At 40.4% G+C, this 16,243-nt stretch overlaps 1 protein-coding gene across 2 annotated transcripts; it reads right to left on the minus strand.

The window, feature by feature from the left end:
- Nucleotides 1-242: 242 nt before the first annotated feature.
- On the minus strand, nucleotides 243-15,968 carry LOC129824000 (uncharacterized). 2 transcript variants are annotated; one of them, XM_055883249.1, is made up of 11 exons: nucleotides 15,894-15,968; nucleotides 15,540-15,573; nucleotides 15,055-15,370; nucleotides 14,688-14,761; nucleotides 14,468-14,540; nucleotides 9,334-9,421; nucleotides 8,775-8,825; nucleotides 8,618-8,689; nucleotides 5,544-5,691; nucleotides 2,935-3,022; nucleotides 243-2,242 (listed from the first exon to the last, which is right to left on the minus strand). In XM_055883249.1, exons 1-11 carry the CDS (start codon nucleotides 15,926-15,928, stop codon nucleotides 2,148-2,150), a joined length of 1,074 nt encoding a protein of 357 aa, XP_055739224.1. In that variant the 5' UTR covers nucleotides 15,929-15,968; the 3' UTR covers nucleotides 243-2,147. The 2 variants fall into 2 exon arrangements, with proteins under 2 accessions (XP_055739224.1, XP_055739216.1); XM_055883241.1 differs by having other exon boundaries at nucleotides 15,540-15,576; nucleotides 15,894-15,963.
- Between the last annotated feature and the right edge of the window lie 275 nt (nucleotides 15,969-16,243).

The following is a 16,243-nucleotide window of genomic DNA, read 5'->3' on the forward strand; positions in this document are numbered from 1 at the left end:
GCAATAATGGGTGTGCACGCCACGAAGGGGAGTGCACGGGACAAAACTGGCCATGGATTCTGCTGACGCTCGGTGCATCCCTCTTCCACAGTCTATGCCTACTCAATCTGAAGTTAGAGAAGGGAGAGGGGGTAGATTTCATAAAGAGCTAGCCTAACAGGGAGATACTTTTTTTTTATAGCACCTACAGGCATTTACACATCAGAAGTAGGACCAGGCATGTTACGTGTCACAAAAAAACATTCACGTTCAACCCAGTTTATTTGAATACATTTTTGGTCCATTTGCAAACTCTATATTGTAAGACTAATGTAAAGCAGTGATGTCAAATCTAAAGAAACTATACATGATCAATAACTAATGAGCTAATCCATATTTTGTATCTAGTTCTCTACTATATTTTCCTCTTTATATCCTGTTTGTTCTGTCAATGTGTTACTTCAGTGCCTGAATATGTGACTTGACTTCTTTCAATTTGTAAGCAGGAGATGCCCTCTCTCTCTCATTCCACAAGCACCCAGCCTAATTTCCATCCAAATAAGAATCGATCCCTTGCCGTGCACCACCCTCCCTCCATGACTCTCCAGAGCTCACGGTCACAACCCCACTTTTCTCCTTCTGTCCTCCCTCTCATTCTCACCGTGCAAGAACAGCCCACAGAAAATACATATGTTTGTAATACAGCAATAAATAAGATCAAATATCATGGTGATTTGAGTCAGTAGGTGCAGGACACCTTTCCTATTTGGTCAGAATTTGAGCCTGTCTAATTCCTTTCACACAATTTCTTAAAAAAGAAATCACACTGTTCATACAAATTTAACTCTATTGACTGTTAAAGTTCTATCACTAAGGAATTATTCCTCATCGACGTCAAGGCCACATTCAATTGTTCATCATGTTTCTCCTGGTAAAAGGAAGAGGCAAGGCACAACCATATAGCATGAAATATGGTGAGAGAAGACTTAAGAGGTGATAGTGAGTGAATGATATTGAAAAAGGAAGAAGGGGGGTTATGAAACACTTGGCATAATGTCAGGCGTTCGTTCTGCATCAGTGACCCGGTGAAAGGAGAGGGAGGGAATCACGGTGAGGTGGGGGAGGGGCTTCCTCCCTGATGGACAGGAGAAGGGACAGAGGAAGACAGCAGTGCCAGAGGAGAGAAAAGAGGACCGAATCTCTGGCCAAAACAGAAAAGATTACAGGATAAGAAAGGGACAGGGAGTAAATGATAATACATAAGATACAAGGGTGTGTTGTAAGAACTAGCAAGTTGTGTGTAAAGAGAATTCATCCCCTTGTTACACACTGAAACCAATAATGTTTCACATTTCCTTGTTTATGAAGGGTTAAAAACAAAAACGATTGGGACCTGGTTTTAAAACAACCAATTCAATGGTCAGAAAGTAAAAGACAAATTCAGATAATTGCTGTTAATGTAAAAATCACACTTTTTTTTTTTTTTTACAAGAATGTGTAGGTAAATAAAGGAAAGCTGGTATCGTACAAATTAGCCCCAAAAGACATCCACTGCAGGTGAATATTTTCTACATCTTTTACTATAGGTGAATATTCATAAACTACTTAAATAAAAGGGTGAGATCGCCCTCTGGTGGCCAACAGCATACATTTTTGTAGGGAGAGTGGAGTCTCAGTCCCAAATGGCACCCTATAACCGATATAGAGTAATACTTTTGACCAAATTAGTGCACTATATAAGAAATAGGGTGTCATTTGGAAGGACCCCATAGTATAGTGGTGGAATAGAATTAGAATAGATAGAAAGTTATAGCAGAAATAATCAACATTCATCCCATGATGAACGATACCAGAGAGACTATTATTTACAAACAACCACACAAGGCACCAAAGAGAACAGCTAACTTAGGGAGCCATGGGTACAGAGTTAAGACGCATAAATACCGAAAACACAGATAAAAAGCCAGACTGATCTTTCTCCTATTGGCCATTCATTGAGTGAACCTGGACGAGACGAAAGGTTACAATACAGTCATTTCAATTAAAGGTATGCTTTGTCTTGCTTGTACAAAGCCAGAATTCAGTCTGCTTAGTTCTCTTTTTTGCCATGAAAAATCTAGTATGGTTGTACCGTGATTCTGTATTGTGACAACCCTAAGACAGAGGTACTAGGAAGATGCGTTGGTTGATACAGAGGGTGCGGGTCCTGCCAGTAGATCCCTGACTGGGTCAGAGGAGAGTTCCTGGAATCCCACATCAGCCGCTGATGGGGGGGGGGGGGGGGGGGGATAGAAGTACACACTTAATACACGATCACAACAAATACATAGAATTTACTTAAACACATTTTTTTTTAAAGGGGCAGTGCAGTTAAATTTTCCTGTTTATAAATATTTCCACACTGAGGTCAAAATAACAGTGACATTTTTTTTATTATGATAATGCACTTTTTGTAAGAGCTATTTGAAAGAAAATGCCTGGAATTTCAGCCCGTTCAGGTGGGATGGAACTTTTGGCACACATGACATCATCACATGGTGATCCGCTTATAAAAGACCAATGACTTTTCATCCTGGTAGGCTCTAGACCATTCTCTCAGGATTGCAAGCAACTATATTGAAATTTGCTTCCTAACGCCCACACAATCAGACTGAACATTACAACGGCCAAAGAAGGCTCTGCAAATTAAGTGATCCAAATATAAGTGATTTTTCATTAAATAAGTGATTTATTAGACATATAGTGATAATTTAAAAATAAAGACAGCATGGGGTCTTTAATAAGTCAAGAAAAGTGTTCAGCTGGGAGTAAACATTTTGAAACAGAATGAAGGTACTACCTAAATAGCAAAAAAATATATTAAAAAAAATAAGGTTTTGCAAACATTCTGCCCTACTGAACACAACCCTGAGAACCACTATATCCATTCATCCACCCAAACAGACATATCCTTACCCAATCTGCAGCTTGTCTCCTTCACCAGTAGCTGAGACTGTTCAAGTATGGACAGCAGCTCCCTGACCATCTTACACTGGGTGTCCATCTATGGAGAAAGATAATGTTTTTTTATTACATGTAGAGCTAGCAAACCACATTTTAAGAAGGTGATGTGAGCTATTCACAACTTGAACAGTAATAAAAACGCCAGCCTTCGATATGCGCCTATCTCCAACAAAAGCCAGGGCAGCTACGAGGTTGATGCAAAAAAAGCTTGAGCTAGGACTGGCAATATGGCCAAAATATCATACCAAAATCATTTTTGTATTGTATTCAATTTTTTAAAATAATAACATTTCTAAACATGCTTTATGAGTGGTGCATGCATCTAGCGTGGCAACATATAAAGTACCAGTCAAGTTTGGACACACCTACTCAATCAAAGGTTTATTTTTTACTATTTTCTACATTGTAGAATAATAGTGAAGACATCAAAACTATGAAATAACACATATGGAATCATGTAGTAACCAAAAAAAAGTGTTAAACAAATCGAAATATGTTAAATATTTGAGATTCTTCAAAGTAGCCACCATTTGCCTTGACAGCTTTGCACACTCTTGGCATTCTCTCTACCAGCTTTATGAGGTAGTCACCTGGAATGCATTTCAATTAACAGGTGTGTCTTGTTGAAAGTACATTTGTGGAATTTCTTTCCTTCTAAATGCGTTTGATCCAATCAGTTGTGCTGTGACAAGGTAGGGGTGGTATTTCAGAAGATGGTCCTATTTTGGTAAAAAGCCCAAGTCCATATTAAGGGCAAGAACAGCTCAAATTAGCAAAGAGAACCGACAGTCCATCATTACTTTAAGGTCAGTCAATGTGGAAAATTAAGAACTTTGAAAGTTTCTTCAAGCGAAGTTGCAAAAACCATCGAGCGGTATGATGAAACTGGCTCTCATGAGGACCGCCATAGGAAAGGAAGACCCAGAGTTACCTCTGCTGCAGGCGATAAGTTCATTAGGAGGTACCAGCCTCAGAAATTGCAGCCCAAATAAATGCTTCACAGATTTCAAGTAACAGACACATCTCAACAACTGTTCAGATGAGACTGAGTGAAATCATCAATTGTTTTATATTGTTCAATCAAACTTTGAATAAAGTGACTGGGCACTTTGAATACAGTATTGTTTGACATGACAACGAGGGGTTCATGTGACAGGGTAGGAACCAAAATATTGGTCAGCGTTTCTCAGGGGACGCTAATTAGATGTTACATTACATGTCCTCTTACTTGATGTAACTAAAATATTAATGCCTTGCCTATTCCTCTTGGATTTAGAATATACTGTTGTACAAACACACTAGTATTAGCACAGATAGAACAAGGAGACAGGTATTTCACCGGACGTATAAATGTCAATGGTAGTGAGAGGAAGCCCACTGGCCGGCATTGGGAGAAGATGGAACGGGATAGATTTTGGGTGACATTCCGCAAACACTCTCATTAATGAAACATTTGATTTCAATAGTTTTCTGTTCCCAAAACTATAATCTGTGATGAACAGAGTGGACTAAGTTTTGTAGACTTTGCCCTTTGCAAAAAAAAAAAAGTATATATATATATATATATATATATATATATATATATATATATATATATATATTATTTTTTTTATTTTTTTTATCGCGTTTAGGAGTGCAAAGGCGAATTGAGTTATTGCACACGCGCACTTCAGAGTAGGCGTTCCCTAATGGAAATATGCAGATGAATATTAGAACGCACCAATAGGATTTCGCTTCCTTGTGCTTGGCTCTGCCCACTACGACTCACTTGTTCTCATTGGAAACGACAGGCTGTGGTCCATCTTGGTTTAGTTGTAAAAAATCTTTGGTATCAGGCTGTATTAGCTAGCTAGTAACTTGTGGTAGAGCAAAAGCTGCTCTCCTTGAGTGAAAATGAGCTGGGTGTGTGGGAGGAGAGAGAAGACTCGAGTAGGAAACGGAGTAAACTATAAAAACAGACATTACACACACATGAGTGAAGTAACATTTAAACAAAACAAACATTAAAATACTGTTAACTAAAAGACCCAAACCGGTCTGTGCATCAATACCAGTATATAGTCAAATACAATATACAGCCCAGCCCTAGCTCAGGCTATTAATGGACGTTTTATGTTAGATTAATTCACACACACAAGGGTGTAATAAATATTGAGAAAAATAAATTGCTCTACCCTGAAGGCAAGTACGAACACTGTTCACAGACACATTAGCTGTCAAAAAAAACATATTGCATTGGAGCTACAATGTGTGCACTGCAGCTAACATCTGAGGGGTGAATCCTAACTTCCACTACAATTCTAAATTTGACTGAAGTCTCCTATTGACATAAATGCATGACTAAATGAAAATTTGACTTAAATGGAAGATAAGATTTGCCCAATAGAACATTTTAAATCAACTCCACATGCCTTTTTCCTGGACACAAAAAGCCAAATACCAGACTACAAAACTATTTCAACAGAGATTCTCCAATGAGCTTGCTTTTAGTCTAGGAATAGGTCTAATCTGTGTCCAAAAAAACGTCCCCAAGTGGTATAATACTAGTTTGTCTGTCTTACCACCATGTCCATAGTGGACAGTACGGGCTGCTGTCTGCAGAGCAGGCTGTGGTAATCAGGTTTCTTTTGGATGAGCTGACTCTGTGAGGACTGGGCCAGGCAGCTAGGGTCTAATGTCACCCCCTTCTCCTGGCACTGCTCCACTTGCCTGAAAATGAAAAGAAGGAGATATACCGACACATTTACACTAACCAAAAACCATGGCCCTAAAATGGGCTGTAGCCAACTCTTGTATCGTGATCATGCCATTCTGAACAATGAACAAACATTGGGGGCAGATCAGCTTTAATATTGCAGATAGACTTTAGCTTCCATCAATGTAATTGCATAATTTACAATCTCCGTATATTTTTTGTGCCAGTCAAAAGTTGACACCTACTCATTCAAAAGGTCTTTCTATATTTTTACTATTTTCTACAATGTAGAATAGTCAAGACAAAACTATGAAATCATGTAGTAACCAAAAAAGGTAACATCAGCAATCAATTTAGATTTTTGAGATTCTTCAAAGTAGCCACCCTTTGCCTTGATGACAGTTTTGCACACTCTTGGCATTCTCTCAACCAGCTTCGCCTGAAATGCTTTTCCAACAGTCTTGAAGTTCTCAAATATGCTGAACACTTGTTGACTGCTTTTCCTTCACTCTGCGGTCCAACTCATCCCAAACCATCTTAATTGGATTGAGTTGGGGGATTGTGAAGGCCAGATCATATGATGCAGCACTCCATCACTCTCCTTCTTGGTCAAAATATCCCTTACACAGCCCAGAGGTGTGTTGGGTCATTGTCCTGTTGATAAACAAATGATAGTCCCACTAAGCGCAAACCAGATGGGATAGCATATCTCTGCAGAATGCTGTGGTAGTCATGCTGGTTAAGTGTTCCTTGAATTCTAAATAAATCACTGACAGTGTCACCAGCAAAGCACCCAAACACCATCACACCTCCTCCTCAATGCATCACGGTGCGAACCACACTTGCAGATATCATCCGTTCACCTACTCTGCGTCTCACAAAGACATGGCAGTTGGAACCAAAAATCTTGAATTTGGACTCATCAGACCAAAGGACAAATTTTCACCGGTCTAATGTCCATTGCGCGTGTTTCTTGGCCCAAGCAAGTCTCCTTTTCTTATTGGTGTCCTTTAGTAGTAGTTTCTCTACAGCAATTCAACCATGAATGCCTGATTCACACAGTCTCCTATGAACAGTTGATGTTGAGATGTGTCTGTTACTTGAACTCATAAATCATTTATTTGGGCTTCAATTTGAGGCTGGTAACTCTAGTGAACTTATACTCTGCAGCAGAGGTAACTGTGTCTTCCCATCCTGTGGCGGTCCACTTGAGAGCCTGTCATCATAGCCCTTGATGGTTTTTGCGACTGCACTTGAAGAAACTTTCAAAGTCGTTGAAATTTTCCACATCGAGTGACCTTCATGTCTTCAAGTAATGATGGACTGTCATTTCTCTTTCCTTATTTGAGCTTTTCTTGCCATAATATGGACTTGGTCTTTTACCAAAATAGGGCCATCTTTTGTATACCACCCTTACCATGTCAAAACACAACTGATTGGCTGAAACGCATTTAGGAGGAAAGAAATTACAGAAATTAACTTAAGGCACACCTGTTAATTGAAATGCATTCCAGGTGACTACCTCATGAAGCTGGTTGAGAGAATGCCAAGAGTGTGCAATGTAAGCCATGACCAGCCTTTCAAAGCACTTCATGGCTACCGACGTGAAGTGCCACGGGGCAGTAATCATTTAGGTAGGTTACCTTCGCTTCCTTGGAGACAGGGACTATGGAAACGCTGCAATTAGTTGGTTGTAATTTTGGATAGAGCAGACATTTCCATATATTTTTGCTAGCTGCATGTGTGACATAACTCCACCAGTCCTATTTATGATATAATTTACCAACTTTCTATGGCTCATTTAAAAAAATAACGATATTTGAGATAATTTCCTTTTCAAATAACCAAAAGTGAGGTAACGGGGAAAATGCCATTCTTGAACATTGGGTGAGACATTCTTACTAATTTGCTAGAGAACCAGTTTGGATTTATGTATAACTTTTGTATGACTGACGCCTTTAGAGAGAGGTCTAATGCTTTAATATTTAATCATTTCTGCCCTCCGAATTCATATTCATTATATAAATAGGTCCTTTTAAAATTTGTCTGACTTGCCGTTCCAAATCAAATATATATATTTTTTGCCCATAGAATAATAATAAAAACAGGTCGCTAGGTGTAGGCAAGACCATAAGCAAATAGGTCAACTGTGATATGACTAGAGTTAATCAGGGTTATTTTTCCAGGAATAGACAGGTGTTATCCTTCCCATGGTTGCAAGATCTTATCTATTTTTGCTAACTTTCTGTTAAAAGTTATTGGAGTGAGATCATTTCTCTCTTTTGGGATATGTATACCGAATATGTCCACATCAACCGTCAGACCATTTTATTGGTAAACTACACGGTGAAGTAAAAGTCGTATTTGTTTATGATCCAATACGTAATATAGCACACTTATAATTTGGTTGTAATCAAGAGAGGTTAGAAAGAGGATCTAGATAATTTATGAGGCTGTGGAAGGATCCAAATTGTGGATTTAAAAGAAAACATGATTCATCAGCGTCCAATGACACCTTTGTTTTCAAGCCCTGGATTACTAACCCCTTAATATCATTGTTTGATCTGATTAACAGCTATCATTTCGATGGCAATACTAAGAAGATATGCCGATAGTGGACAACCTTGTTTTACTCCTGTTGACAGTTTAAAACTTTCGGAGAAGTAGCTATTATTTACTATTCTACACATAGGGTTACTATACATAACTTTAACCCATTTTTATAAGAGATTCTCCAAATATTCCAGGCATTTATATATTATAAAACTCCAGTCATACTTTATCAAAGGCCTTTTCAAAGTCAGCTATGAATACCAGGCCTGGAGCACCAGGCACACGAGAAGACAAATCACTTTATTGACAACCCAAAACTTGGGAGCATGGCGAGTGCAGAACAAGAGTGAACGAGTGCATGTGATTTGTGTGTGTGAATGTGCTCACCTGGCCAATTCTTCAGCTTTACTCCGATGCTTGTCTAACAGGGACTCCCAAGATGCCCTCTCAGCCTGCAGCCTGAATCACAATCACACTTTTTATTAATTGCGCATGCACACACACACACACACACACACACACACACACACAGGGAATCAGTTACCTGTGTATAGCCTTCCTGGTCTGCTCCAAGGTGTTCTGCATTGCAGTGTCACTAGCGAGAAAGAGACGTCAAAAGGGATTCATAACAGATGACAATGAATACAGAAAGGCCTGAACTAGAAATAAAGGACAATACAGAAGAATGACAGTCCTTTTTCTCTAGGGCTGTGCCGATATCAGAATTGCAATAATTCTTTCCATGGCAAAAATGAAAACCCGAAGCAGGCCAAACTCTTTGGTCCTTTAAAAACCTGCTGTATGTAAATGTGTTTTGCTTGGGGGGAAAAAATACATGAAACTCTGATGCTGTTTGTTTCCAACATTAGGGTTGTTTTCCTAAAGAAGTTAAATCTGCTTCGGGTTTGGTTTCCTTGCCACGATACTGACAAGTATTGCAATACTCGTATCGTCTCGGCCCGATTTCTCATGTTAAAGGATCAGGAAAAAGTCTGTGCATAGAATAGAAAGGGCAAAATAGACTGCTCAGGAAAAAGGTAAGTATGTATGCTTAATGACGTTAGGTCAGTGAATAAAATGAGATTGACTAGAGACAGCATTACCTGGCTGTGCTTGTGGGAGGTTGTTGACACTGTGGCTCACTGCGTAGGTCTTTGGCCAGGCAACACCACCCCTTCTGTACATCCTCCACTGAGACAGGGAAGAGAAAGGTAGTAATGAATGATAACACTATTAGACAATACTTACAGTGCATTCGGAAAGTATTCAGACCTTGACTTTTCCACATTGTTACATGACAGTCTTATTCTAAAATAGGTTAAATAGTTTACCCCCCCACATCAATCTATACACAATACCCCAATCTATACATAATGACAGAACAAAAACAGGTTTGTCGAAATTAGTGATGCACCGATGACATTTTTGGCCGACACCCAATATTTTCCTTGCCCCTCCAAAAAAGAAACCGATATAAATAAATAAAAATGCAGCCTTAAGCATTCTAGCACAGTTAAATAGTAACACACACGTGCAGCAGTTTAAGGCATTGCATCTTAGTGCAAGAGGCCTGCGTCACTACAGTCTCTGGTTCGAATCCAGGCTCTATCACATCCGGCCGTGATTGGGGGACCAGTTTCTACTGGACAATGTTTTCATACTGGTTCTACTTGTGCTAGCTAGCTACGCCAGAAGTTTCAGTCCAACAAATAATGCTGTGTTACCAACGTGTTATTGTAAACACATTGTTCGTGGCTGGTGTTTGCAGACTTTTTTGTACAGATTTGACAGTGTTAATTGACACGTGTCTTTTTGGACACGCAAATACATAAACAGCGTTCCATTGTATGTTGTGAAGCTAATAGCAGTGACACTATTAATTCCATTATCTTGGCGTTAACAGATTTCGCCTCGAGTTGTCTTGCTGAAATTTTCTTACTCTTTCAAATGACTGCTCGACCTTTTGACCGCTCGATCCCCACAGCAGACATTGTGGGCTAGGTTAGGAATGCTGGGTTGCACGTGTAGCGCAAAATTTTACGTGGCGTCATTACGTCATGTAGCTACGTTATATAGGTATGCACGTCAGCTTTGGCATCGGTTTTGCACATCCCAAGTTTTGCACATAAACTAGACAGACATCGGGCCGATACCGACATTTTTAGCTAATCTCGGCCGATTCCGATATATCGTGCATCCCAAGTAGAAATGTTTGCAAATAAAAAAAACAAAGTATCACATTTGCATAAGTATTCAGACCCTTTACTCAGTACTTTGTTGAAGCACCTTTGGCAAAAATTACAGCCTAGAGTCTTCTTGGGTATGACGCTACAAGCTTGGCACACCTGTATTTGGGGAGTTTCTCCCATTCTTCTCTGCAGATCCACTCAAGCTCTGTCAGGTTGGATGGGGAGCGTTGCTGTCCAGCTATTTTCAGGTCTCTCCAGAGATGATCGATCGGGTTCAAGTCCAGGCTCTGCCTGGGCCACTCAAGGACATTGAGACTTGTTTCAAAGCCACTCCTGCGTTGTCTTGGCAGTGTGCTTATGGTCGTTGTCCTGTTGGAAGGTGAACCTTCACCCCAGTCTAAAGTCCTGAGCAGGTTTTCATCAAGGATCTCGCTGTACTTTGCTCCATTCATCTCTCCCTCGATCCTGACTAGTTTCCCAGTCCCTGCCGCTGAAAAACATTCCCACAGTATGATGCTGCCACCAACATGCTTCACTGTAGGGATGGTGCCAGGTGGAATCCAGAAGTGACCCTTGGCATTCAGGCCAAATAATTCAATCTTGGTTTCATCAGACAGAAGAATCTTGTTTCTCATGGTCTGAGAGTCCTTTAGGTGCCTTTTGACAAACTCCAAGCAGGCTGTCGTACCGTTTACTGAAGAATGGCATCTGTCTGGCCACTCTACCATAAAGGCCTGATTAGTGAAGTGCTGCAGAGATGATTGTCCTTCTGGAAGGTTCTCCAATCTCCAGAGGTACTCTAGAGCTCTGTCAGTGACCATCAGGTTCTTTGTCACCTCCCTGACCAAGGCTCTTCCCCCCAATTGCTCAGTTTGGCCGGGCGGCCAGCTCTAGGGAAAGTCTTGGTTGTTTCAAATTTCTTCCATCTAAGAATGATGGAGGCCCCTGTGTTCCTGGGGACCTTCAATACTGCAGAAATTTTTTGGTGCCCTTCCCCAGATCTGTGACTCGACACAATCCTGTTGTGGAGCTCCACAGACAATTCCTTCGACCTCATGGCTTGTTTTTTGCTCTGATGTGCACTGTCAACTGTGGGACCTTATAGACAGGTGTGTGCTTTTCCAAATCATCTCCAATCAATTGAATTTACCACAGGTGGACTCCAATCAAGTTGTAGAAACATCTCAAGGATGAACAATGGAAACAGGATGCACCTGAGCTCACTTTCAAATGCATTTCGAAGTATTATAAGTTGTAATAATAAATAAGTTGTAATAATAAATAGAAATGTAGAAATGTTTGCAAATTTACAAAAAAACATACCATATTTATGAGCAAAGGGTCTGAATACTTGTGTAAATATGGTATGTTTTTTGTAAATTTGCAAACATTTCTACAAACCTGGTTTCACTGTCATTATGGGGTATTGTGTGTAGATGAAAAAATATATTTAATACATTTTAGAATAAGGCTGTAACATAACAAAATGTGTTAAAGGGGAAGGGATCTGAATACTTTCCGAATGCACTGTATGCCTAGCGCACTGCACTCAACTTATTTATTTTCATTTAAATAGGCAAGTCAGTTAAGAACAAATTTTTATTTACAATGACGGCCTACCAGAAGGCAAAATACCTCCTGTGGGTACGGGGGAATATAGAACAATACACACATCACGCAAGAGACACTACATAAAGAGAGACAGACAACATAGCATGGTAGCAACACAACATGGTAGCAACACAAAACATGGTACAAACATTATTGGGCATAGACAACAGCCAAAGGGCAAGAAGGTAGAGACAACATTACATCACACAAATCAGTCACGACTAGAGGCTGACCGATTATGATTTTAATGCCGATACCGAATATTGGAGGACCAAAAAAGTCGATACCGATTAATTGCCCGATTTTTTAAAAATGTATTTGTAATAATGACAATTACAACAATACTGAATGAACATTTATTTTAACTTAATATAATACATCAATAAAATCAATTTAGCCTCAAATAAATAATAAAACATGTTCAATTAGGTTTAAATAATGCAAAAACTAAGTGTTGGAGAAGAAAGTAAAAGTGCAATATGTGCCATGTAAGAAAGCTAACGTTCAAGTTCCTTGCTCAGAACATGAGAACATATGAAAGCTGGTGGTTCCTTTTAACATGAGTCTTCAATATTCCCAGGTAAGAAGTTTTAGGTTGTAGTTATTATAGGACAATTTCTCTCTATTCGATTTGTATTTCATATACCTTTGACTATTGGATGTTCTTATAGGCACTTTAGTATTGCCAGTGTAACAGTATAGCTTCCGTCCCTCTCCTCGCTCCTACCTGGGCTCGAACCAGGAACACATCGACAACAGCCACCCTCGAAGCAGCGTTACCCATGCAGAGCAAGGGGAACAACTACTCCAAGTCTCAGAGCGAGTGACGTTTGAAACGCTATTAGTGCGCACCCCGCTAACTAGCTAGCCATTTCACATCGGTTACACCAGCCTAATCTCGGGAGTTGATAGGCTTGAAGTCATAAACAGCGCTTGAAGTCATAATGGGCGCAATGCTGGAAGCATTGCGAAGAGCTGCTGGCAAAACGCACGAAAGTGCTGTTTGAATGAATGCTTACGAGCCTGCTGCTGCCTACCATCGCTCAGTCAGACTGCTCTATCAAATCATAGACTTAATTATAACATAATAACACACAGAAATACGAGCCTTAGGTCATTAACCTGGTCGAATCCGGAAACAAAACGTTTATTCTTTCAGTGAAATACGGAACCGTTCTGTATTTTATCTAACGGGTGGCATCCATAAGTCTAAATATTCCTGTTACATTGCACAACCTTCAATGTTATGTCATAATTATGTAAAATTTTGGCAAATTAGTTCGCAACGAGCCAGACGGCCCAAACTTGCATATACCCTGACTCTGCGTGCAATGAACGCAAGAGAAGTGACACAATTTCACCTGGTTAATATTGCCTGCTAACCTGGATTTCTTTTAGCTAAATATGCAGGTTTAAAAATATATAGTTCTGTGTATTGATTTTAATAAGAAAGGCATTGATGTTTATGGTTAGGTACAGTCGTGCAACGATTGTGCTTTTTTCGCAAATGCGCTTTTGTTAAATCATCCCCCGTTTGGCGAAGTTGGCTGTCTTTGTTATGAAGAAATAGTTTTCACACAGTTTGCAATGTGCCAGGCGGCCCAAACTGCTGCATATACCCTGACTCTGTTGCAAGAGAAGTGACAAAGAAATTCACGTTAGCAGGCAATATTACCTAAATATGCAGGTTTAAAAAATATATACTTGTGTATTGATTTTAAGGAAGGCATTGATGTTTATGGTTAGGTACACGTTGGAGCAACGACAGTCCTTTTTCGCGAATGCGCACCGCATCGATTATATGCAACGCAAGACACGCTAGATAAACTAGTAATATCAACCATGTGTAGTTAACTAGTGATTATGATTGATTGTTTTTTATAAGATAAGTTTAATGCTAGCTACAACTTACCTTGGCTTCTTACTGCATTTGCGTAACAGGCAGGCTCCTCATGGAGTGCAATGCAAAGCAGGTGGTTAGAGCATTGGACTAGTTTACCGTAAGGTTGCAAGATTGAATCCCGAGCTGACAAGGTAAATCTGTCGTTCTGCCCCTGAACAAGGCAGTTATCCCACCGTTCCTAGGCCTTCATTCAAAATAAGAATGTGTTTTTAACTGACTTGCCTAGTTAAATAAAGGTGTAAAAATAATAATCATAACAATAAATAAATACGGCCAAAATCGGTGTCCAAAAATACAGATTTCCGATTGTTATGAAAACTTGAAATTGGCCCTAATTAAATCGTCCATTCCGATGAATCGGTCGACCTCTAGTCACAACTGTCAGTAAGAGTGTCCATGATTGAGTCTTTTAATGAAGAGATGGAGAAAACGGCTGGCTGCATTCAAAATACAGCACCGAACATTGGATGTTTTTTTTTAGATGTTATAATCCAAAACCACTACTTTTTTGAGACGTACAAGAATCCTACCAACCTTGTGTCTGAAGTGACTCTAAACTGCCGTTGGGTGTCGTGCTCAGTGAGTCTTGTAACTTCTCAACTGCCAGCTGGAGACAAAGAGGAGAGATGGGACACCCAGAAAGTGAGTTCAATTGTCAGCCAGGATCACATAGATGTTGAAATAATCTACAGGTTGAAGTTAGCCTGACCTTCAAAAACACACACCCTAGCGAATTGTAATCACTTTAACATACCCTCATAGAAGCCTCCATCAGTTTCTCCAGCCTCTCCTCCTCAGGTAGGGATTGGCTAATTGACCTGCATAGAGCTGGATGAGAGGCATTTAGACAGAAGCTTAGTGTTTACCGGTTACAAGAAAGTATTTTGTAAATCACTAAGCCCCAATTGTGCCTTCTTCCCTTACTGCCATTCATTGTTGTTTAGGGTCAACCTGGGATAGGTAGTTGACTCTATCCATAGCTCGGAAAGAGTATATGTTTTACGGCTCAAGAAGACGTAAACAATACTCTCTATCCAACTGGATGCTCTGACTAGTGTCACCCATCCCAGACACCAAAACCAATATTGTTGACATTGAAAAATACAAGTTTTGGGTCTCACTCTGGGAGGTGTTGGGGAGGGCAGGGAGAGAGCGTCGGCCCCTGGTCGACCTCCTCCAGGATTTCCTTTGCGTGCTGCTGGGGCTCAACGACCGACCCTCTGTTAGACCACCCCCCTCAGGGTCCCTTCCCTGCCCCTCTCCACTAGAACACGGCTCCAGTGCTGGCTCTATCTGTACCTCTGTTGATTCTGACATCTGGGTGTTGGTGGAGGCAGGAGTGTGTCTGCGGGGAGATTTGGGGTGAGGAGCTGCTGGGCTTGGACTCCCAGGGAAAACTCTTTTAAGTCCCTGCTGAGGGATTTCTTCTTGGTGGACCTTGATCAACAGACAAAATGAGAGTGGGCTTTTAGATCATTCCTATGTTATCGTCAGTGGTATGCTAACTTCATAGCTATCATTTTAGTAAGTTATGTATATTATATTGGCCCTTATGTGCAACCAAATCTGCCTAGACCACAACACAATCAGCTGTTGAGTGTCTTACCTTCTTCTGGTGTTCAGCAGAGCTGTCGCAGCTGCTGCTGATGACATCAATGAAAAAGAGAGAAACACCAACACAACCACTGAGCACAGTTCATCCTGAAATGGCTAGTTAGCTGTGTATCAACGTGGCTAACACTAGGACTACTTTAAAATTGGCGTATTGCAGGTGTTAGCTACTAGCGAACAACGTTAGTAGCCAACGTAAGCCGGGCAGTGAGGTCGGAGGTTACCGTTAGGAAGATACTCCTTTAATGGAAAACCCAATACGAGCCCCTGAGATAGGACGCCAATTCTTCACAGCAAAGCAGTGAACTTCAGACAAACTTTCAGTAACGTTAACTAAAAAGATACAAACCTTTCCGAATGCTCTCCAGAATGAATATCCGCCATTTTCTTTTTAAAAATCTGCCCGCGCACAAACAAAATTGCCCCTCCCATGTACAGATATGCATGTTGGGAAATGTAGTGTTGAGCGACGTGGCCCCCTATGAACATCTTTGGACTACTTAGGCTCTAGCTACCATTTCTCTGCATGAGCCGTCCCTTAAGCGTTTTTTATTGGGACGAGTTGCGGTCTACTCCTCTCAAGATAACAACCTAATGGTTACCATAATTCAGCTTTTGAAAAAAAACTGTTTTTAGCACGGTTTGGCACCAAATGGAATCTGAGGTGGCCCCATGTTATTATACTGAACACAAATATAA

The sequence above is a fragment of the Salvelinus fontinalis genome, chromosome 2 (assembly GCF_029448725.1).
Source record: "Salvelinus fontinalis isolate EN_2023a chromosome 2, ASM2944872v1, whole genome shotgun sequence".
Lineage (NCBI taxonomy): Eukaryota > Metazoa > Chordata > Actinopteri > Salmoniformes > Salmonidae > Salvelinus > Salvelinus fontinalis.

Coding starts and splice junctions, on each gene's coding strand:
- LOC129824000 (XM_055883241.1), bottom strand. CDS start 15,928: ATGGCGGATATTCATTCTGGAGAGCATTCGGAAAG. Junction 9,422..14,467: donor AGAGTCACTTCAGACACAAG/GTTGGTAGGATT, acceptor TCCCTGTCTCAG/TGGAGGATGTACAGAAGGGG. Junction 3,023..5,543: donor TGTCCACTATGGACATGGTG/GTAAGACAGACA, acceptor CTTTCTCCATAG/ATGGACACCCAGTGTAAGAT.